The following is a 23,865-nucleotide window of genomic DNA, read 5'->3' on the forward strand; positions in this document are numbered from 1 at the left end:
TGAGAGAGGTCCAAGTCCAAGATTTTTTTATTTTTTTATTTTTTTATTTTTTTTTATTATTATTTTTTTTCGTTTTTCGTCTTTTTTTTTCGTTTTTTTTTCGTTTTTCGTTTTCTTTTTTTTTTCAAAACACGTGGGCTTCGCCTAGCGAGCATGACAGCTCATGAACAAACCTTTGCTCCTTCAAGATTAACGTTTTGACTGACGAATAAACCCCTGTTGGAAGTAACTCAAGTCTTTCCCTTGTGTTGACTGATCATCTAAATAGAGCCCACAAAGTGTCCTGGATGATGTTCAAGCTTCTTGGATCTGATTCCGATTGCCATGATGAAATGCAAATGCTAAATGACCTAAAAATGAATGCATGCATGAGGTGTAAAGCGTATGCTTCCAGGAAAAATGAAGGGTAAATTTTGGGGTATTACAGTATGGTTACATCGTCAAGGTACATAAAGTGTGTCCTATATGTGAATTTGATACATGCCATCACCAATTACAAAATGGAAAAAAGACTGTTTATGTTGGGCATCGAAAATTTTTAAGACCTAATCATCCATACCGTAGATTCTTGAAGGCTTTTAATGGAGAGAAGGAGTTTGATTTCGCTCCAAAGCCCTTAACCGGGAAGGAAGTTTATAAAAGACAACAATACATTGAGGTTGTCTTTGAAAAGAAACTAAAAGTTAAACAAAAAGGGCCCGTGGAGAAAAATAGTTGGAAAAAGAAGTTTGTGTTCTTTGATCTTCCACATTGATCTAGTCTTGACATAAGACATTATCTTGATGTGATACATGTGGAGAAAAATGTATGTGATAGTTTGATTGAAACACTTCTCAACATTAAAGGAAAGACAAAAGATACTAAGAAATCATGTAAAGATATGATGGTGATAGGTATACGACAAGAGTTTTCCCTAAAAGAAATTGGAAATAGAACATATTTTCCCCAGCTTGTCACACTATGTCTAAAAAAGAAAAAAAGTTGTGATTGTTTGTCGGGTATCAAACTTCTCCAAGGGTACTCATCAAATGTGAAGAAACTTGTGTCAGAGAATGATCACAAATTAGTTGGATTTAAAATCTCACGATTGTCATGTCTTGATGCAACAACTTCTACCAGTGGCTATCTGTGACATTTTACCAAGGAATGTAAGGGTAACTATACCATATTTTGCTTATTCTTCAATGTTACATGTAGTAAAGTCATTGATCCTAAAAATTTAGACGAGTTAGAACATGAGGCTACAATTATCTTGTTTCAGTTAGAGATGTTTTTCCTGTCATCATTCTTTGACATTATGGTTCACTTAGTTTTTCATCTAGTAAGGAAGATTAGAACTTATGGTCCAGTTTATTTACGATGGATGTATCCCGTAAAGCGTTACATGAATATCTTCAAAGGGTATACAAATAGTCATTACCGTCTGGAAGCTTCGATCATTGAATGGTACATCACAAAAGAAGCTATTGAGTTTTGTACAATGTATTTGTCAGAAGCTAACTCTATAGAAATTCCCGAGTCTCGTCATAAGGGAAGATATGATGGTGAGGTACTCAAGGTTTAAATGTTAAAACTTTTAGCTGAAATGTAGTTCTTCAAGCACGTTTGTATATATTGAATAACTTGGCTGAAGTTCAACCTTACTTGACCACTCACAAAAGTCTTGTAAAGGAAAAATATCCTTGGATGAATGAAAAATGGTTGTTGATAGAGCACAACAAAAATTTCATAACTTGGTTTAATGAAAGTGTTTCTAAAGAGAGTACTTGTGCATAAGAGATAGTTAAATGGTTGTCATGTATGCCTAAGTTTAATGTAATTACCTGGAGTGTATACGACATTACTAGATATTCATTCTTTATAAAATCAAAGGATGATCGTAGTACCATGCAAAATAGTGGGGTTATGGTTGAAGTTAAATCCATGTACTTCTCTAGTGCCAAAGACAACAATCATATACTAGCATGTAGAGCGTACTTTGGGTTCATTTAGAAGATTATGGAGATTGATTGTGTTTCTTTTAAAGTGCCTTTATTTAAGTGCAAGTGGATTGACAGTAACACTGGTGTAGAAATCGATGAATTAGGATTCACACGGGTTGATCTTTGAAAGGAAACTTATAAGAACGAACCATTCGTCATGGCAACCCAAGAAAAACAAGTTTTTTACATCTGGTGCCTCAACCTGGACCGGTTGGGCTTCCGGGGAATCAAGAGGTGACACTTGCCTCCTCCGAGAAGACGAAGTCGGAGATGCATGAACCTTAGAAGTTGACACTTCTGCATCCAACGAACTAGAATCAACTGATGATTTTGAGGATCATGCTTTTTCCATGAAAATCGACGTGACACTCTGCCTAGCCTTATTCGATCTTGGTTATCATCCATGTTGCCTATAATTAAACCACATAAGCAATATATAGTAGAAAAATCAAACCCGGATAAAACACAATGAAAAACAAGCAAAATAATGCAGACATATAAAATATGAAAATGCACTTGCGTTTTTCTTGAAAATCAAATTTTGAACAAATACAGAAGTCCTTTGCATATTAACCTGTAACTTATTAAAAACAAAAATGGCAGAAATGTATGGAAATCCAACATTGTTAAACCACATTGCTCATCTAAACTACCTGTCAAACACACTGCTCATTTAATCTACCTATCTAAACTATCTATTACACAACTTAATGCTCAATTGCTACAAATGCATGTATAGAGAAATCAAATGTGAAAACCTTGGATTAAAAAAATTACCAAATATGATTTTGATGTTGAGAACTTGAATTGATTGGATGTTGAGAGTAGAAACTTGGAAGTGAGTTGAGAGAGCTTGACAATTTTAGAGTTTGGCAATTTTAGAGTTTGAGAGAGTTTGAGACTTTGAGATGAGGAGGGGTGCGGGTGTTCTCACGCCTTATTGATTAAAACCATTATGGATGTGCATTTCCATAAGTACCACAAATCTGCATTTCCGTATTAATTTTTGACAAAATTTAAGGTCTAACTCAATTACGAATGAACTATGTGAATTGACATGAGTCTCAAAGTACATTTCCTTATTTCAATAGTAGTTTTGGTTTTTCTCATGGCGTGGGAAAAAAAGTAAACCCATAACTAAGAAACATATTTATATTCTTTTATCAAGTAGTCATATATATATATATATATATATATATATATATATATATATATATATATATATATATATATATATATATATATATATATATATATATATCAATTAATTAAACATACTACCAAATATCCAATAATGCCCTCTAGTGTTCAAATTAATTAAACAAAAAAAAAGAAAAACTCTAAATGAAAAATGTACCCAATATTCAACCTTCTATTTCAATTAGATACTGACATTGTGTAACTCTATCTTAAATTTACTTTCCCTCCTTTCACAAAAAATTCATAATCTCTCTTTATCACTCTTCAGTTACCTTTCTTCTTCACTTTCCCTCATCCTTCTTTCTTCTTCTCCCTTTCACTCTCCATTTTGAATGCCAAAATGGTAGAATAAAGATAGGGTTTGGGTTTGATTCCCTTCATACAATCATTCTCAACTTCTTAACTTCTCTTCGAGATCCTTCATTTCCACTACAGCAAGCCATGGTTAAGGGTCATGGTCTCTACACTGACATCGGCAAGAAAGCCAGAGGTAGTTTGTCTCCCTCTCTCTCACACACTCGATTCTTGTGATGTTGGAATTTGTTTTTTTTTTTTAATTTCGAATTCTTTTACATTTATGGTTAGTTGATAAAAAATTTAATAGTTTTTGTTTGTTTTGTTTAGATATTTTGTACAAGGATTATCACAGTGACAAGAAATTCACTATCAGCACTTACTCACTTACTGGAGTTGTGAGTTCGTTTGGATTTATTTTAGTTTTTAAAATCGTATTTCATTATTTATCTTGTTCATTTACTATCAGCAACTTGATTTTCTACTGGTTATTCAGCATATAGTGAGATCGGGAAAGGACAAGAGAGATTCATATTTATTGGAGAGAGAAGTTGAAAACTTGCAGGTTGTATAAAGTCTGATGCTAAATTAATTGCCATTCTTGTAAGTAGGTTGACGTGTGACTACCAATGTGGTTTGTCACTCATGTATTCCCGACATTTTCGACAACATCTTTAATATACTTGTCAATTTATGCAAATGTTTGATTACTGGCGTTTTGGTGTGAAATTTTGAATTTGGGTTATAATATCTAGAGACTGCAAATGAAATATTTTCACTCGTGTTTGCAAGCTGACACTAATATTTACATGTTTTTTCGATTCAGATCAGTTGTGTTGTGTGCACATTTTGTGCCTTTATTTTGTCCATGCTGCAACTAACATATTCCTTGAAGTTAACACTATTTTTCTTTTTAAAAAAATTTAATTTCATTTGTCAATTATATTTTCACAAACTCTGCACCAAGTGCTTTGACAGTCTAGGTCAGTCGCTCTTATAAATATTTTATATATCATATTAGAGGCAAAACCAGAACAATTGATGTTAGGTGTGCCTATTACAAACTTAGCTCTGTTATTTTGTGCAACTTATTCACTGAATTTTGTCAAATTTTGTCAACCATGTATTAGGCAACGCGAAAGGCGGTGTAGTTGTTGTTATCTCGAAACTGATATTCAGAAATTCGGTTACTTTTATTGGTATGGGAGTTGTCAATTTTCATTTGTAGTTGTTTTGCTGATTAAAATGTTTAATATCGGTTCGTCTAAGTTGTTGCCACTATCATATTTCTAAAAGGAGTTGGAGGAATTCTATCTATGTTTAGCAGCACATTTGGATTATTTCATTTGGTAAATGCTTCCTCTTTTAGCTTAAGAATGAGTAGATATGGTCATTTTCCTCTTTACTTTTGTAGCTTTCAAATATGGTGCTTACTACTCCAAATCTATATGATTTCTACAACTATCCTAAGCCCGAATACAGTTTACTTCTAAATGAGTTCATTTAGGTACATACAAACTTTTGATATTCCCTGTGTGGATGATGATGCATTTATGTATGATAGTATGATATATCACTACTATAAAATAAATCTTTTTGTAACATCAATATTATAACGGTCTTCGGTTAACCTTGGTAATAGTTATTTTTTGGACACTTTTTTTTATTATATTTATTAAAAGACATTTCACAACGGCCATACCGTAGTGAAATGAACCTGGAGTTTTCTATGGAATAAGACTCAAAAATTTAATTGGTATAATAACTAGGAAAATTGAAAACCAATTTTAATTCCACCACAAGGTTACTGCAAAAATAAAAATCATCTAACTTGTTATACCTTAAACAGAGTTTACCGTCAAAGAAAATTCAATCATATACTATTAATATTGATGTTCAAATGTTATACTTTTTTTTGCTCTGTACTCTAACAATAGAGGTACAAAAAACCTAGCCTTAAATGGACTTGTCACCTTGGATCAGAACAAAATTGCTATTAAAATTCATCGCATAAATTACAAAAAATCTACCCTTAAATATCCCTTATTAAAGGTTACAAAAAATGTCACAATGAATCAATTTTTTCCTCAAGTTTTATTGTAAATGCAACTGGCAGGACAGTAAGTTTGCCTTGCTATACAAGTAATCATTTTTTTTAAAAATAAGGATGAAATGTCATCCTTTGTATTATTCTGTAGGGATTGATTACCTAAGTAAACTTTTGAAGCTATCTTATGATATAATCTATGGAAGCCTGAATTTCCAAGCCTGTTGAATATATTAATTGAACAAGAGAAAATGGTCAATCAAAGTCCGGCTGGCCTGTCGAAGTTAAGCATCGATGCCACATTCGACTGTTGGGATCCACCAACTGAGGATGCGATATTACTTCGGGGATTGGAAAGTAAGCATAATGTGTGTTACATGTGCCTACTGTAATGCCACTAAATCCAGCAAATGCACCATGAACCTGTAATACAAAAATGAGAATCAGTATCAAATAATAAATGTATGACAAAAGGTAAAATAAAATCAAACTGTTCTCGTATAAGTTATAAGACGCCTAATAAGATTAGGAGAACATTTAAACAATTGACAATCTTCTCCTAATCAATATTAGGCGTGTAGTGTGACGCGTAACAATTGTGATTAGTTCAAATTTTTCTACGCTATATATGAGTTATTTAGCTATATTGATTAGTAGTAAAGAGTTGAAAAGAATAAGAATAGAAAGTCAGTAAATTTCCTTATGAGAACCAATAATAAAAGTGAAATCGCACATAACCAACAATGGGCAAAGATAGAAAGGAAGAGTGACTAACCGCATTTTGTCCAAGTACGGTGCATAAAATTCCATCTGAAGCATTTGCTCGACACGCACGGATCATGTATGTTGGATCAATATATTTCACATCAGCATGAATACCAATCTCCTTGAAATGTTTTTTCGTCTGAAATGATAACAATTGTTATTTGTTGGAACAAATCACTTCAACTTCAAAAATTTACAATAGAAGCAGGCATCTGCATTACTAAACAATTTGCAACATACACCATACTTAACCATAATTCTTGCATTATACCTCAAATTATGCAGTTTGAATTTCACTTTTAACAGAAATAAGACTAGGAAAAGCAGATCAAGATCACAACGAGTTCAAAACTACTTCATGTCTTACTCATTTCCGAAAGTATATACATGCATTAACTATTTTATGTTCATAATTTTGTAATCATATTTGTTTTGATACTTAAATCTACACGCGCGCGCACAAACATTATTTTCATGGAGTCTCAACCCATTTAGGTAACTGTAAGCAATATAAGCAAATAATAGCAAACCTCTTGTTGGATATAAACGCCAATGTCTCCAAATATAACATTCCCAGAAGCATCAGTAGCATTAGTTTTTTTAAGTAAATTCTGCATTAGGAAGATAATATTGGTTAGAAAGTTTGTATTTCTATGCCCAGCGTTATATTCTTCGAGAAAAATAAAGATATCAGGAATGCAATTTTTGATGATCGCGGTAATGATCACAAAATCTAAATCACCTGTCCAGCTCCCTCTGCTACACAAACTACAGCTGATCCCTTTGATTCTATAAGGTACTTGAGATGACTCAAAACTCCATGAGGTCCATGCAGATTGAAAGGAACCTTTGAACCAGAGATGAACTTGTATCAGTTTATCTATACGACAGAGAAAGAGAGCTATATGTTCAATTTTTATTTTACATACCTCGGGGATTAGACATATGTCAATCTGTCCACTGGCTAATGAAGATTGCATTGCGATGAATCCACTACTACGACCCATTAATTTCACGATCCCAATTCCATGATATGCACTATGCGCCTAATAAGATTAGAGAAGATTTAAACCATGTTGTCACAATATTTGCACGTAATAGTATATTGCAGAACAATAGCGACTTGTTCTAATTCCACTATGCAATAACACTATAGTACTGTCATAGCCGCAATTTAACACCAGTAGACATAATTATGATAGTATTTACCAAATAGAAAATAATATTCGGTTTAGTCAAACTGATTAATTATCAAGTAAGTTACCTCAATGTATGCAGCATTTATTGCTCTTTGGGCTTCTTCTACCGCAGTGTCAAAGCCAAAAGTTTTGTCCATCAACAGAATGTCATTGTCTATAGTTTTCGGCACTCCGATTATCGACACTTTAAGTCTTCTTTTACAGCACTGAAGGCAATAAAATTTTAAAATCATTAGACTTTCAAGACATGCTTATACATTAACTTTTCTGTGAATCTCAACTAATCAGATCCCAAGAGATTTTTTCCTTAAACGATCCAATTGAATGCAACTATTAATACAAGTTTAAAGAATTAAAAACCTCATTGTGAATTGCATTTGCACCAGCATGTGTACCATTTCCACCCAGCACGAAGAGCATGTTGATCCCTCTTTCCTGCAATCGATAATATGCATATAGAAAAAATCAGTATATATACTACAATGTGCACACACAAGCGCTCACGCACATGCATAGGCCCCTATTAGTTCTCAATGGAATAGTCGATTTAATTAATAGAATGAATCATTAACAACCTCCAAACTGTCCACAATTTCACTAACATCAGGTCCTCCGCGTGAAACTCCTAATAGGCTACCACCGGAAAGATGGATATTTTGAACTACTTTCCTTGAAAGCTGTGAATAAAATCGCAACATACTAAGTAGTATTAGAAATATCTCAAGTTCAATAGACTTAATATCAAACTTCTCAAATCAATTGTTGTTTAGATCAAAGTCAGCAAAGGAAGTATGAGATTACCGGTACTTCTGTCAACTCTTTGTTAGTAAAGCCGCGATAGCCAAAAGGAATACCAACAATCTTTTTTACACCATATATTTCAAGTGTGATTACAATCTGCAGCACATTCACTATTGAATCAGAAATGTGATTTTTTCAAAAGCTTAAACAAACACTCTAAAACATTTAAAAGGGATTCTTTTGTTGTAATCGGTGAAACAGACAGGTACTTTATCCTTTCTCAAGAATTTTTCAAAGCCGTGACAGAAACAAATTGATCACAAACAAACCTGTCTAATGACATCGTTAAGACCAGGACACAGTCCTCCACAAGTAACAATGGCTGCCTTTACTTCTTCTGGTTTGAAGTATATATTTTTCCGAGGTCCAGCTCGATGAACCCTACAAGGATATCAAAACCTTTTACATACCATCATATACTAATCTTGGAAACAAAATTATAAGCATCAAGAAGACTTAACAAAGACATTGAAACTGCATACTGTAACCAATATAAACATTTGGTAACTTAAAAGAAAGAATTATTAACTATTTTATTCATAATTTTTCAGAAGAATGTTCATCTCTGAATCACACATTTTCGCGCTCTCAGAAACAGAATTTACATGGTGATTTTGTAATCAATGTTAAGTTCTTCCATTTCAAATCAACCTCCCAAGTTCCAATTAAATAAGATGCACCATTATGTTCAATATAGTGACATTATTAGCCCTTTAACTGACAAATGCCTAATCAGTCATTATATTCCAGATTGACATTGAGAAATCAAATACTTTACCATTGCTCTACCCAATTACAACCAGGATCAATGCACTCGGCGCCAGCAGATGTGGGTGATGAATGGTATATTGTCTGAAAGATCAAAGCAAACAGAAACATTAATACTCAACAATGCTAAAACATCAGTGTTATCAATAGCAGATTGTTAAAATTCCACTAGGCAACAGTGCTATAGCACCGGTATTTGACAAAATTTTGTACTAAAAAGCATACTGCGGACGGAACAATAGCGGGTAGTCCAAATTCCACTATGCTATAGAGGTACAGCGCCGCTCAATAGCGGGTAGTCAAAATCTTCAAACACAAAGTTTATAGCCAACATACACGCGACTTTCCATAAAAAAGACTAAGACGATTCAAAATCTTCGAAAAAAATCAAATATCACAGCTAAGGAAGACACAAGTTGAACACATGACATGACATAAGACATGAATGCAAGGAATATCAGCATAATCCAATATCCACATTAACAACAAATATCAAGCGACCTCATCATAATCAATTTCAATTCAAATTTCAAAAAACATAAAAAACAAATAACTCAAACTACCTTAAGCAGCACTCTATCATTATCATTAATATACCCATTCCACTCCTCATCCAACTGATAATTCCCGGGAACGCCACTCTTCACAGGAGTCCTGCCACACAAAAAAAAACTTCAATCTCAGTTACTCCACTATCAACAAATCACAATCATCCATACAACCACAACTTCAAAAACAATCACTAACCTCATTTTGAGACAAAAAGTCGAAGGCATAGAAACAGAATCAGGTAACGTATCAGTAACATGAGGGAGTCTAAACCGCTTTTCGAAATTCTCCGTGAACTTCATTTTCCAATCAGGATCAGTATAATCAATTGTCGTTGTGTTGTTGCGGCTCTTAAGCTCGGAAGAGACGCGAAAGTTATTTGCGACCTTGAATGAACGGAAAAGACGAGGGTTGGAGTAACGGAGTGTAGAAGTCGTTAAACCATGACGAAAGGTTGTTGTGAGGTTAGGGGTGGTGATCACGTGCGGGAGAGTATCCATGAATTGTGATCGAGCGAATTGAACCGGAGAGAACGAGGAGAAGGAGAAATAAATAAACTACAATTATTATTTTCTTTTTAAATTTCGGGTTCGTTAGGTAGTTGGTTTTTTAAAGAGTTTTCTTCCCATGAAACAGAGAAAATACAGAACTAACAAATAAATAAATATCGTGATTGGTGCGCTGGAATAAATAGGGATAATGAGTTGAAACTGATTTATGAATGGAATTAGTAGATTTAATGAACCAAATATTAGTAGAAAAATACAGAGAAGTAGAATAATGGAAAAATTGGTGTGTACTTTTTCTGTGGAGACGGCACTTGTTGTTTTCAAGAGCTGATTATATATATAATATATTGTTCTCAGTCTTCAAAAATTAAATTTGTTGTTGGTATTATTTTATTTGTTTTATTTTTTGGTATAAGATAATTAATTTTTGGTCAAGTTCAATGACTCTAACAAAAAGATAAGACCGTGAGTCAAAATAAATAAAAAAATAAACCAATTTGATAAATAATTTTTTAAGGCAAAAATCTCGCAGGTTGTTTGTTATCATATGCTTTTCGTTAAAGAGAAAGTTGTTATTTTTTTTCGGCAAAAGTTGTTTACCTTTTAAAACGTGTACAATTTTTTTTATTTTTTTTTATTTTTATTCTCTATTAAAAAAACGTTGGTGTATCTTTAGAGGTGACAAGTCCATTACGATCACAATTTTATTTAAAAATAATTTTATTTATTAGAAGTTTAAAATTACAAAATCTAAAGATAATTAAACTATACAAATTTTCAATTTTTTTATTTTTTATTAAGAGTGTAAATAATTTGGTTTAGATCGATTTTTAATTAAAAAATATATATTTGAATCAATTATATCTCTATTGATTTGTTTGACTTAATTTTAAGTGTTTTTAAAAATAAAACCAAATCAAATTCATAGATTTGATTCAATTTAATTCGATTTGGTTGATTGTTTTATAATTTTTTTAAATATTATATTTATTTGTATATTCTCCGTTATCATTTTTTTAATATATTTTTTACTATTATTTTTTAAAATAATATATTTCTTATTATTATACCAAATCATGCAATCTTTAGCAACAGTAACATAAGTATAACTTTAAATCTAGAATTAGCCACAATAACAAAATATTTAAGTCGTTTATTTTCAACATATTTAAAAAGTAAGTTCATCCATAATTATCATTTATGCAAGGATTAAGCGTGTCACTTTTTTGACTAAATTCAACGAGCTTAAAACTAATAGTGATATTAGAGTTATCTTGGTTATCTTTCTCAAAAGGAAATAAATGAAACTTTAATAACTTATACACGAGATCAAAAGAATCAACCCAATAATATAAACAATTAAGCATACTTAGATTCATTAACCACTAAAAAAGGTAAATCACAAGACAATATACAACTCAACAAAGTAAAAGAACATAAGAAAATTGTTTGGCAAATAATACATCTATTAAACTCTCACATCGGATAGTAAGAACAAAATAGAATTTGAGTACTAATATAAATAGAGATAGTTGATTTTATTTTTCTAAAACAACAAAATTGTATGTATCGGGGATTTGGATAGTTGTGTGTCTAGGAAATGTTTTTATTTTTCAGTTTAAAATAGTTTGTTGAAAGAGTTTTATATTTTTCATTCAAAAATAGTTTGTTGAAAGGGTTTGCAACTTTTTCGTCCAAAAATTGTAATTGAGAGAGGAGGGTTTATAATTTTTCAGTCCAAAAATTATAATTGATAAAGAGTTTGCAATTTTTCGGTTCAAAAATTACAATTGAGAAAGTGTTTTCAATTTTTCCGTTCAAAAATTATAATGGAGAAGGAGTTTTATATTTTTCCGTTCAAAAATTGTAATTGAGAGAGGATTTACAATTTTTTTCGTTCAAAAATTGCAATTCGGAGGGTTTGTAATTTTTTCATAAAAATTGCAGTTTAATGAGAGAGTTTGTAATTTTATTTTAAATATATTATAAGTTGAATAATGAATTTTTGAGTTTTATTTTTGAATTTTTTTCTTCTGTTATTGATGTGCTTTTGTGTGCATCAATATTTGTTTATTTAATATTTTCCCAACAACTGGTATCAGAGTTAAGGTTCCGATCAAGGGGGGAAGGAAGACCAAAAGATTGAAGAGTAATAATTTTACAAATGTTGTTATACATTATAATTATAACGATCGCATTGGAGATAAAGTTAAAGATAAAGTGAAGATATATGAGACTTTGGATAAATGGAGGATTTGTTAGGCAAATAATATATTCATTGAAGTCCCACGTCGAATAGTAGGAAGAAAATAGAATTCAAATGTTTATTGGAATAAGCTTATCCCATTCACAATATCCCAAATCAAGTAATTATATTTCAAGATTTGGCAAACCAATTTGGGTTTCTCAATTCCAACCATAATGTCATGCCAGGTTACATTAAGTTTCAATTTTACTTTATAATCCACCATGTTTATTTTAATTATTTTAATTTGGAGATTATGGTTTCATTTTCTTCCAATTTATAAAAAATTCTCCTTTTTGGTATGTATAAGTGGTAGATTGAAATGAGTAATGATGATAGGAATCTATGGATGTTCTTTTTATGGAAGATCTCTGGTAAGTATTTTAGGTTTTGGGGTTCCTTTATTGTTGGATTTTAGCTCGATGGGTCATAAGATGGTGGGAGTTACCTACTCTTTTAAGTGGTGGTTGATTTAGGAAATACGCTACTTTCATCATCAGATTCAGAATCAGAGGGAGAGAAGAATATGGAAGGGTTTATGGAAATGGGTGTAGTGAAGAGAGAAGAACGTTTGGTGGTATATTTTATAATTTTTCTGATTGTTTTTTAGTGTTGAGTTTGTTGAAGATTGATGACAGTCCATCATTACATGAATTCGGCCGAATAAACGGATCAAAACAAGTTAAATAGAAGCAAAATTGAAGAAGAAAGACCAAAGAATGAGGGAAAATAGATAAGTGTAAAGAAATTGGACTTAGTGAAAAATCGGGTGAAAAAAGAGTAAAAGCGTGCAGCCACTAGAATAATTGTGCGCGCGATAAAGACATAAAGGCTATATCGCATGCGCGGTGCAGGTCATCACGTGTGCGATGACTCCTTTTTATGAGCTTTTCTGATGCATTCTGGTCCATTTTGAAAGTTATTTAAGGAGATTTTCTGTAATTTTTCAAGGGTTTTGAATTTTGTCATAAAGAGTACAATTTTGCAACATCAAAAGTGGTTTTTGAGAGCATTTGGAGCCATTGGAGGTCAATCCTTCAAGGGATCTTATATGAAATTCTCCTCAGTTGTTTTTTGTATTGTATTTTGAATTATGAGTAGCTAAACTCCTCTAGTTTGGGTTGTGTTTTGATGAACCTATTTCAATATTGTTGGGCAATATGTTGATTTGACGTTGCATGAATGCTTTATTTTATAATTCTATTCAATTGTTTCTTGTTCGTAATGCTTTTTATATGAGTGATACGTCTCGTGACTGTATATAAAATATAGTCTATCGGGTACTTGACTGCAAGTGCACAGTCCAGTCATTTTAGTTTTAAAAGATATCGAACCCACAGGGACCGATGGTCAAACTAATGGTATCGATGTTACTATGTTTAGCTAAGGAGATGGTTTTTTAGAGGTTTGGTTGAACAAAAATTAAATCTAAAGAAAATTAAGTTTTTAAGAGAATATTAATAGAGGGATATCAGTATGCAACGCATTAATCGTCAGGGTTTCGATAAGTCACCGGTGTATATTTTAATTACCAAATATCTTTTAGTAGAAAATACTCATTTAAAAGGCTTTATCTCACACTCTCGTGATTGTTGACTCAGACTATACTTTTAAGTCAGAATGTACGCTCTCGCTGTCCCATTTGAAGTTAAAAATACTTTTTGAAAATAAATAAGTTCTAATTGCTTTTAAAGTGCTCTCGCTGTTTTTAAAATCAATGCCTAATTTTTACTATCCAGTTCGACCCTCACACTCTCGCGATTGTTGTTTCTAACCTTAGTTAATTTCCCACTTGTCGCAATGCGAAAAACAACCGGCGGAAAATACAGAGCCGCCACCGACGCTATTCATCCTATGACGGAAAAGGAGCACAGGACTAACCTAAGAAAGGGAAAGGAACGGTCTTACGACTAGAGATTACAAGGTACGAGAGTCGGTTACGCAAGGGGAAGGTGTTAGCACCCCTAACGTCCGCCGTACTCGACGGGATCCACGCTCAAAAGAAAGCTCAAAGGAAAGGGAAAGGTTGCTGCTAAACTGCTCAAAGAAATTGCACAAACTGGAACTATAAACAGGTGAAAGAAGAAAGAAGACGGAGGAAATGGACTCGGCAGGATGTTGCATCCTGGGCCTACGTAGTTTGTCAGAAACAAACATCAGAGTCAACGTAGTTCGGGAAAGGAGACATGCTCGCTAAGACATCACGTCCTATGCCTACGTATCTTCTCTATCTAGAGGAGAATCAGAGCACTCGTAGCTCGGCTAACGCACGCTGAAACAAGACACCAAAACGGGACGCTGAGACGTCAAAAGAAACACTCAAAGGGAAACATAATGCCACAACATGGACTTACACCCGACTCCTAACAACAACAAACAAAAGGAAATAGAATGCCAATACATGGACTTACACCTGACTCCTAACAATGACAAACACAAACAGGAAACAGAATGCCAATACATGGACTTACACCCGACTCCAAATAATAACAAAAAGAAGGAAACAGAATGCCAATACATGGACTTACACCTGACTCCTAACAACGACAAACACAAACAGGAAATAGAATGACAATACATGGACTTACACCCGACTCCCAACAATAGCAAACGCTAACCAGCGAACACCAAAGGAAAAGGTTATCAGAACGAACCCCAACAACATAACCAAATATCCAGAATAAACCCCGATATGTATAACCAGTCACCACAAATAAACCCCAAAGATGAACCCCAATATGAACCCCAAGTGAATAACCATCATCACAAATGAACCCCGAAGATGAACCCCAAAGGTGAACCCCAAAGATGAACCCCAAGTGAATAACAATCAACACAAATGAACCCCAAGATGAACCCCAATATGAATGACAACCGTCATAAATGAACCCCGAGATGAACCCCAATATGAATGACAACCATCATAAATGAACCCCGAAGATGAACCCCGATGTGAATAACAATCACCATGAATGAACCCCAATATGAACCCCGAATGAATAACAATCATCACAAATGAACCCCAATATAAACCCCAATATGAACCCCAAGTAATAAGAAAATCCCCAAGGTATGAGCATACGACACACACACGCTGAACAAACGGGTACTCACATCAAAACAAAGAAAAGGGTGAACACACACAAAAAAACAAAAGGGTGGACACACAGAGACTCAAAGAAAAATGGTGAACACACACAAAACAAAAAAACAAAAAAAAGGTGCCCGGAGAGATTGCTCACAACCTCCTGCCTACGTATCTCATCTGGTATGAGAATCAGGGCAACGTAGTTCCTCTTAACAGGGGTAAAACACTCTCTAACCAGAGACCAGGGAGACAACAAACTAATAGGGAGACTAAGACTCGAGCCTAATAGTTGTCATGCGATCAATATCCCTAAGTTGAGGTCTCTAACAAGAACCTAACTCATCCTGAAAGCGAGTCAACTCAAAAAGCAAATAAACACCAACACAAGTAAACAAACATCACAAACTATATCCACACAAGAGGCTCAAACAATGGATGGGCTTTAGTCAAGAGGGGTCATATCAACCTCGACAAACAAGCCAAACTGTAAGGGGTAATCTTTAGCTCTTAACCACTAACATTGAACGTCAAGGTGAGCAGGTCAAAATGGTAATGAGGATGAGACCTCATAGCTCTTAACCCTGGCCATGGTGAGCTCATGACAAAGAAAGCGTGGGGATCCAGAAAGTGGGATCCTATTCCACTTGACAGACTCTGAACAAAAGATCTGGGGCACATGTTCAGAAGCATCAGCACGTAGTGCGAGCATAAAGAACGACACACTGAATAACGGGGGATTAACTGCTAATCCCTTTTATCCGTCAATTGCCTCTTCTCTTGGAGGTCTTATCAAATATCACATGCCTCTCCTTGAAGGTCTTTGGGCATAATTTAAACAAACACAAACAGAGCCTCTGAAGGAGGACTTGCCAGTAAAATGCCTGCCAAAAAGGTGACAGGACTTCCAGACTACATGAAGTAAGAAGCTAACTACCTGAGTGGCGTGTCAACCACAATCCAAAGCTCAAGCAAGAGCAAAAGCAAGCAAGCAACTAAGGTACCTGTACAAAGACTAAATAGTTAGTACTTCAGTCATAAAACCAGAAAACAAGCAGTGAAACTCTCTAACAGTTACACAATTCAATGCATAATGCCCAAACACTCAAATGAACTCATGAGCTCACCACATCACTTAAAACCCTACAAAACAAACATAAGTCATAACTCAATTCATTTTGTATCTCACAAAGTGAGAACAAATCCAACCATCAATGATAAGTGTCCAAACCTGAAACAAAAGACAAAGTTAGTTCATGTACAAGACTCAAAACATAACCCAATGACCAAACCAGGACCCATCCTTTTGTACATTACACCTTCAAACACTCCCCAAAATGTTCTCAAAAGGACCAGCATCAAATCAATAACCAAGTGCCTCAACTGGTTCATGTAATGTAATGACCAAAAATATGCACAAAATGAACTTCCAACTTAGAGAATGCATATCAAATCAGAAATGCATGCAATGACTTTGAGATTTTTTGTACAAGTTCCTCATGTCATGAATAATCATCATGCAAAAGATCCAATCCAAAATGATTCAAATGCTATGTGAACAAAAATGCACCAATCCATTGTCAAAAATGTGACACAAATTGTCACATTTTTCTCTATGTGTCAAAAGTGATGATAACATGTGAGAAAAATTTCAAACCAGTGACCAAAAATTCACATTATGTATGAATGTCATGTATTCAAAAAATTTGATCAGAAGGTTCAACATAGAGAATTTCACAACACATTGAATACACTATATCAATTTGGCACCACATGGATTCAAAAATTCACACATAAAAATCCAGACATCTACAATTCATGAAATCAGCACCATAAAATAGTAGACATCAATACAAAACCATGAAAAAAAATTGGGACTCATTTGGACCATTTTTGTATTTTTTATGGATTTTACAAAATGACTAAAATAATGGAATATGCAATGGAAAATGGAGGGAAATGAAATAATTCAAATAAATCCAGAAAATTCACCAGCCATCAGATCCGGCGCGCTATTGCATCAATGGCTCACATTCAAACGAATGAAACGCAACGTTTCATTAAATGAGTCACACGTCCGGTCAGCATTCCATGCATGCGTGGCTCTGGTCAAAGCATCCTCAACCAATCACACTTCCATGCAATGGCCACATGGATCCAACGAGGCAAAGCCCTAGCCAACACACAGACGCCAGAGCTACAGCTCCGGTCGTCTTCTCCGGCGAGACGCACGGTGGCGCCTCCACAAAAATTTCCAGAATTTCCTCAAACCGGTACCGTTCGATTCAGTTTTCAACGTAGATTCCAAATATGACCTCAATTTCTCCTAATTCTCTCTGGATTTTGCAAATTGAAGAGGAACATTTTCTAGATCCAAACTTCCATTCACCATTACATCCTCAATTCTCAGTCAATTTCAATTCTAAACATATGTACATGATCTACACAGCACGATCTACAAGTCTATGGTCTAAAAACAGCAAAAGGAGAAAGTGAAATTCGAGTCACCTGAAATTGAAGACCTCTGAAACCGCGATCTCTCAAGCTCTACTTCTCCAGATCAACCTCCTTGAACTTCTTTTGAAGCTTTATGCAAGAATAAACGGTTGAAACCTCTTGAATATGCTTCAATTTCCAAACTCCATTGCCATGAGAATGCTCTTGATCTGCTCGAATTCTGGCTGAATTGCTCCAAACAGTGGATGATTCTTGCTCAGTGAAGCATGAGGATCAAGAATATGTAATAATATTTGAGGTTTGTGTGGAGAAAATGAAGAATCAAAGAGAGAGAAATTTGAGAGAGTTTCTTCAATTCTGATCTGAAAAGTTGGTTATGGCAGTTAGGATTAGGGTTTGGCTATTTATATCCCTTGCTAATGATCCTGCTAATCCTCTTTTCCATTTATTAATCATGATTAGTGACTTATGAAGCAAATTGCAAAAATGCAAAATGACATCCCATGGCCATAATGCACGTGTAATCTCCCATGCTAAGCTTCTAATTCACTCAAGAACAACCAAGGGTCATGATTTGAATGTTAATTTGCTTGCATCTTAAGCCAAGAATGAATGGTGAAGATTTTCTTCATTTCGCACATGTGTGAAATAATGAACATACACACTTTTCCCATGCATGGCAAAGCTAATTTTGAGATGCCTTGAACATGAGAAGCATTTTGCCAAAAGAATGAACCAATTTGGAGCATTGTATCAAAAGTTATGCCATTTTGAATTTCCATGCACACTTTGTGATCAAATGACCATAACTCCTCAACCACTCATCATATGGACATGAATTAGGACTTTTTGGAAAGGGGAGACAAAGATCTACAACTTTTATGTTCACCAAAAATCCATTTAAAACTTCTTTGATATTGCAAAGTCAAGTTGAAGATGGACCAAAAACTTGCCAAATTTGGAAACTTTGAATTATAGGTCACTTTCCATTTTTAGTAACTTTTGCCATGACCTTTGAATCTTTAAGATGGATGTTTAAAATGATGAATGGACCCCATTTGAACATGATTGAGGTGTCTCAACTCATTTCCCCATCTCATAGCCCTCAGTTGACTGCACAATTGAGTTTTTGGTCCTTAAATGACCTTGAAATGCCTTGATGCTAGAACCATGATGATGGTGATATATCCTTGCAGATAAGATGATGCTCAAGACCTTTGAAGAATCAAGAAACCCCAATTGAAGCCCATACCCTCAGATGGTTGATGATCAATTCATAGAGACCCTCAGGCTTGAATCATGTAACTTCTCCATCTTTTGAAAAGACTTTGGAGGATGACCTTCTTATTTTCATATGAGACGCAAAATGCAATGCCTAATGCTCTAAAATATGAAATGCAATGTGCCAAACTAGTCTCAAGAAGAGGAGGGCAAATTTTGAGGTGTTACAGCTGCCCCTATTCAATCCACTGGAGACCCGAAAAGAAGATAGCACCGGCTTTCGCACTTTCGAGGTATCAAGAAATTGAATACAATAAAAGCATGAAAATTTGCAATGAAGTGAAGTGAAGTAACAATGCCTGTCAGAATCGACAAAGAGGTGGTCTTGAAAGGAAAATCTGTCTGGTACGGTGAGAGTCGGTCTGAATACCGAAAAAGAATGTTAACCTGGATACCAAAATAAATGGTAACACAGGAATACCCATGGCCTGAATGCCACACGTTGCATCGACCTGAATGTAGGAAACTTCTTCGATCTGAACATCGGGAAAACTGGCCTGAATGCCACTTCGGTATGAATACCGGAAAGCTGGCCTGAATGCCACAAGTTGCATCGACCTGAATGTCGGAAACTTCTTCGATCTGAACATCGGAAAATTGGCCTGAATGCCACTTCGGTCTGAATACCGGAAAGCTGGCCTGAATGCCACAAGTTGCATCGACCTGAATGTCGGAAACTTCTTCGATCTGAACATCGGGAAAACTGGCCTGAATGCCACTTCGGTCTAAATACCGGAAAGCTGGCCTGAATGCCACAAGTTGCGTCGACCTGAATGTCGGAAACTTCTTCGATCCGAACATCGGAAAATTGGCCTGAATGCCACTTCGGTCTGAATACCAGAAAACCTAGCCTGAATGCCACAAGTTGCGTCAACCTGAATGTCGGAAACTTCTTCGATCTGAACATCGGAAAATTGGCTTGAATGCCACTTCGGTCTGAATACCGGGAAATTTTTCATGCCTGTCAGCATTGGCAGAAATAAGGAAAATGATAATTGAGGCAGCGCACGGGCCAACGACCCCTGCTGGGAATAATAAAGATAAGCCACAAACAGGCTGCCCCTATTCAATCCACCGTGAACCTGTCGATATTAACAGCCTCGGCTTTCAGATGATCAGGGCGAAGAGTGGTTGAATACCAAGAACAAACGAACAATTTGCGCTCCACTGGGAATTATTATTATTTTTTGCTTTTCTTGAACCCCAAAAAACTTCATGTCACTCTTACTGCCAAACAATGAACCCCGTTCTCCATTTTCCTGTGATAATTCCGTTGGCAACGTCGGAAATAACACCAACCACCACTCTGATGGCGACATACCAGAGGGTACACCTTCACAAAAGGAAGGTAACATGTGCATTTCTTCTCTTGAAGACACCCATAACGACTTCTGTTGGTCTCGCCAAAGTCTAAGGTGACGCATGATCAGAAGACAATCCTGAGGACCTCATCCCAGATACAATCTTCAATTCCAATCTCCATCTCCAGTTGAACCCCGTTCTCCAGAAAATGCCTAGCACTTCCTTTTCTCCTGGTGGACCCCAACTTCCGTGCTGATCGCGTAACGTGCTCCAATCTTTATTTCCATCTCCATACGACGGAATCTCTTCCTCCAGTATCGCGCTACTGGGGAATACTGTTGATTCAAAATCACGATGCCAAACTCCTCAGAGTAACATCTTCACCAACCAGCTAAACCAACCCTCAAACGGTAACCACGACTCGAGACTAGCTTATGCTTGCAATGCCGATGCATTAGTTTTACAGCGTAATGCTCCATAACCATGGAAATGCTACGCAATTAATTATGCAATATGCTATGCTTCTCTAAATGATGAATGCATAAAAAATATCCCCCTCAGGGGACGACACGAGCAACTCTGCTGAGGAACTCAATATCACTCCAATCTCCAACCCTGCTTGGGATAACACTGATGCCGAGGAAAGAGCAACCCTTACTAGGGATGACCTCCACTGAACTCGATCCGCTTGGGAAAAAAAACTGCCAACACACACCTCTGCCGGGGAAACAACAACCTTCAGACCTGCTGGGGAAATAGCAATCTCAACCCTGCTAGGGGAAATACGGAATACCTAGCACGGAACACCCGTTGACTCGTCGAACCCTGGTATTCACCATCTAACCACAGTGTCAACTTTCCACTTTTGAGAGCTCCCAGACTCATCCAGTCTCTTCTGATTCATCACCTTGTATTCTCGACTTCTCCCTACTTCATGAAGATCGACCTCCTTAGATTTGTGCCAACTTTCCAATTCTTCAGACTTTGAAGAGTCTTCTTGATTAACCCTCTAGGATCGTCGCACTTCTCTCGCCGTCTCTACACCATTCTTCAACTCCTTGTCCCTGATTGGACTTCAAAGGAATCTTTTGTCAAAAACGCTTCATATCACAACCTACAAGTGAGTGAAAATAAACCAACATCGCCTGCAAAAGAGATCGTTAGATAAAACGTGCCCCAGGCGTGCCAAAATTTCAACACCCAGGTCACTCAACCTTCCGAATAAGATTTCAAGTTTTCAATCCTATAAACATGCATTGGAAGGGACCCCTATGTCTCAAAATGCAAAGATTCTTTATCAAAATAAACGGATGTTTTTGCAATCAAAGCGGTAATGAAAACAAAAACAAAATTATTTGACTGAATATGCATTTTATTGGTTGAAAAAGGTGGCTCGTAACTGAGCAATACACAGGAAGCAATCCCTGAAAAGAGGTAATTGCGCACAAAAGGAAAATCTATCCTAATGGCAATGTGAACCCATGATCTCATCAAGTTCCAACCCGGTTACAACCCATATGTCCTTAAGACTCTCCGCACTTTCTGCCTTCCGAAACAAGGCGCTTCCGACCGATCTCCGCTTTCAGATTATCCATGTGTCTTAACCAAAGTACAAACGACCATGCTAGACGCAATTGTTCGTTTCATTCCATCTTTTGCCTGGACTGCCTTTTCGGGTTTTCAGCCCACCGGGATACCCTTTTTTGCCCAGGCCGCCCTTGTAGGGTTTTCGACCTGCCGGGTGTACAGTTTTTTCCTTTTTATCCCTAATTTTTGCCCGAACCTTTTTCATTTTTATTTGGTTCGCCGGGATGCCCATTTTTGCCTGGACTATTTTATTCTTTTCGTCCAGCGGGTCTCTTATACGAAGTATTTTTTAACTGCGTCCGCATTCACAGGGGATGGAAAATCCTCGCCATCCATGGTCGTCAACAACAAGGCTCCGCCAGAGAAAACCTTCTTGACCACGAATAGACCCTCATAATTGGGTGTCCACTTGCCCCGACGATCGTTCTGAGGAGGAAGGATCCTTTTCAACACCATATCTCCCACATGGTACACACGAGGTCGCACCTTTCGGTCAAAAGCACGCTTCATTCGCTGCTGGTACAACTGCCCATGACAAATGGCTGCCAACCTCTTTTCCTCAATCAGGCTCAACTCTTCATACCGAGTCCTTACCCACTCAGCCTCTTCCAATCTCACATCCATCAGGACTCTCAATGACGGAATCTGGACCTCAACTGGTAGTACAACTTCCATCCCATACACAAGCGAGAAAGGCGTTGCCCCAGTAGACGTACGCATTGAGGTTCGATACCCATGCAATGCAAACGGCAACATCTCGTGCCAATCCTTATAAGTCACGACCATTTTTTGCACAATCTTCTTAATATTCTTATTAGCCGCCTCGACCGCCCCATTCATCTTTGGACGATAAGGAGAAGAATTGTGATGCTCGATCTTGAACTCCTGGTATAGTTCCACCATCATCTTGTTGTTGAGATTAGAACCATTATCAGTGATTATTCTTTCAGGAACCCCATATTTGCAAATGATATCTCTTTTCAGGAACCTGGCAACAACCTGTTTCGTCACGTTTGCATAAGATGCCGCTTCCACCCACTTGGTGAAGTAATCAATAGCCACTAATATGAACCGGTGCCCATTCGAAGCTGTAGGCTCGATCTTTCCAATCATATCAATACCCCACATAGCAAACGGCCACGGAGACGACATCAAACTCAATGGATTTGGAGGCACATGCACCTTGTCAGCATAAATCTGGCATTTATGACATTTCCGCACGAGGTTGAAACACTGAGCCTCCATTGTCATCCAATAATATCCAGCCTTTAGCAACTTTTTCACCATCGCATTCCCACTGGCGTGGTTACCAAACGACCCCTCGTGCACCTCTTTCATCAATTGGCTTGCTTCTTTGTCATCGACACACCTGAGCAAAACCCAATCAAAATTCCTCTTGTACAAAACCCCATCTTTATTCAGATAGAACGCCATGGCCAACCTCCTCAGAGTCTTCCAGTCCTTCTTAGACACTCCCTCGGGATACTCTTGGGTCTCCAAATAACGCTTGATGTCATAATACCACGACTTTTCATCATCAGGCGCCGTTTCGACAGCAAACACATAAGCCGGTCTATCCAGCCATCCCACCTCAACACTAGGAACTGGATTCCACCACTGCACTTTAATCAAAGTGGCCAGAGTAGCCAAGGCATCTGCCAAAGGATTTTCTTCTCTCGGCACATGGTGTAATTCCACCTTGGTGAAGAACGTCAACAACCTCCTCGTATAATCCCGGTATGGAATTAAGTGAGATTGATGCGTAAGCCATTTCCCATTAACCTGGTTCACAAC

At 36.3% G+C, this 23,865-nt stretch overlaps 1 protein-coding gene and 1 long non-coding RNA gene across 2 annotated transcripts; one reads left to right on the top strand and one right to left on the bottom strand.

Moving 5' to 3' along the window:
* The first annotated feature begins 3,370 nt into the window (after positions 1-3,370).
* Positions 3,371-4,191, top strand: LOC127121361 (uncharacterized). The gene is made up of 2 exons (XR_007803426.1): positions 3,371-3,672; positions 3,807-4,191. It is a non-coding gene; the product is annotated as an uncharacterized LOC127121361 (long non-coding RNA).
* Positions 4,192-5,450: 1,259 nt separating this feature from the next.
* LOC127119239 (ATP-dependent 6-phosphofructokinase 5, chloroplastic) lies at positions 5,451-10,412 on the bottom strand. The gene is made up of 13 exons (XM_051049435.1): positions 9,804-10,412; positions 9,620-9,710; positions 9,067-9,140; positions 8,558-8,669; positions 8,289-8,384; positions 8,063-8,164; positions 7,848-7,922; positions 7,553-7,693; positions 7,218-7,334; positions 7,031-7,135; positions 6,819-6,899; positions 6,299-6,427; positions 5,451-5,946 (listed from the first exon to the last, which is right to left on the bottom strand). Exons 1-13 carry the CDS (start codon positions 10,103-10,105, stop codon positions 5,779-5,781), a joined length of 1,593 nt encoding a protein of 530 aa, XP_050905392.1. The 5' UTR covers positions 10,106-10,412; the 3' UTR covers positions 5,451-5,778.
* Positions 10,413-23,865: the final 13,453 nt, after the last annotated feature.

This window comes from Lathyrus oleraceus, chromosome 2 (assembly GCF_024323335.1).
Source record: "Lathyrus oleraceus cultivar Zhongwan6 chromosome 2, CAAS_Psat_ZW6_1.0, whole genome shotgun sequence".
Classification (NCBI taxonomy): domain Eukaryota; kingdom Viridiplantae; phylum Streptophyta; class Magnoliopsida; order Fabales; family Fabaceae; genus Lathyrus; species Lathyrus oleraceus.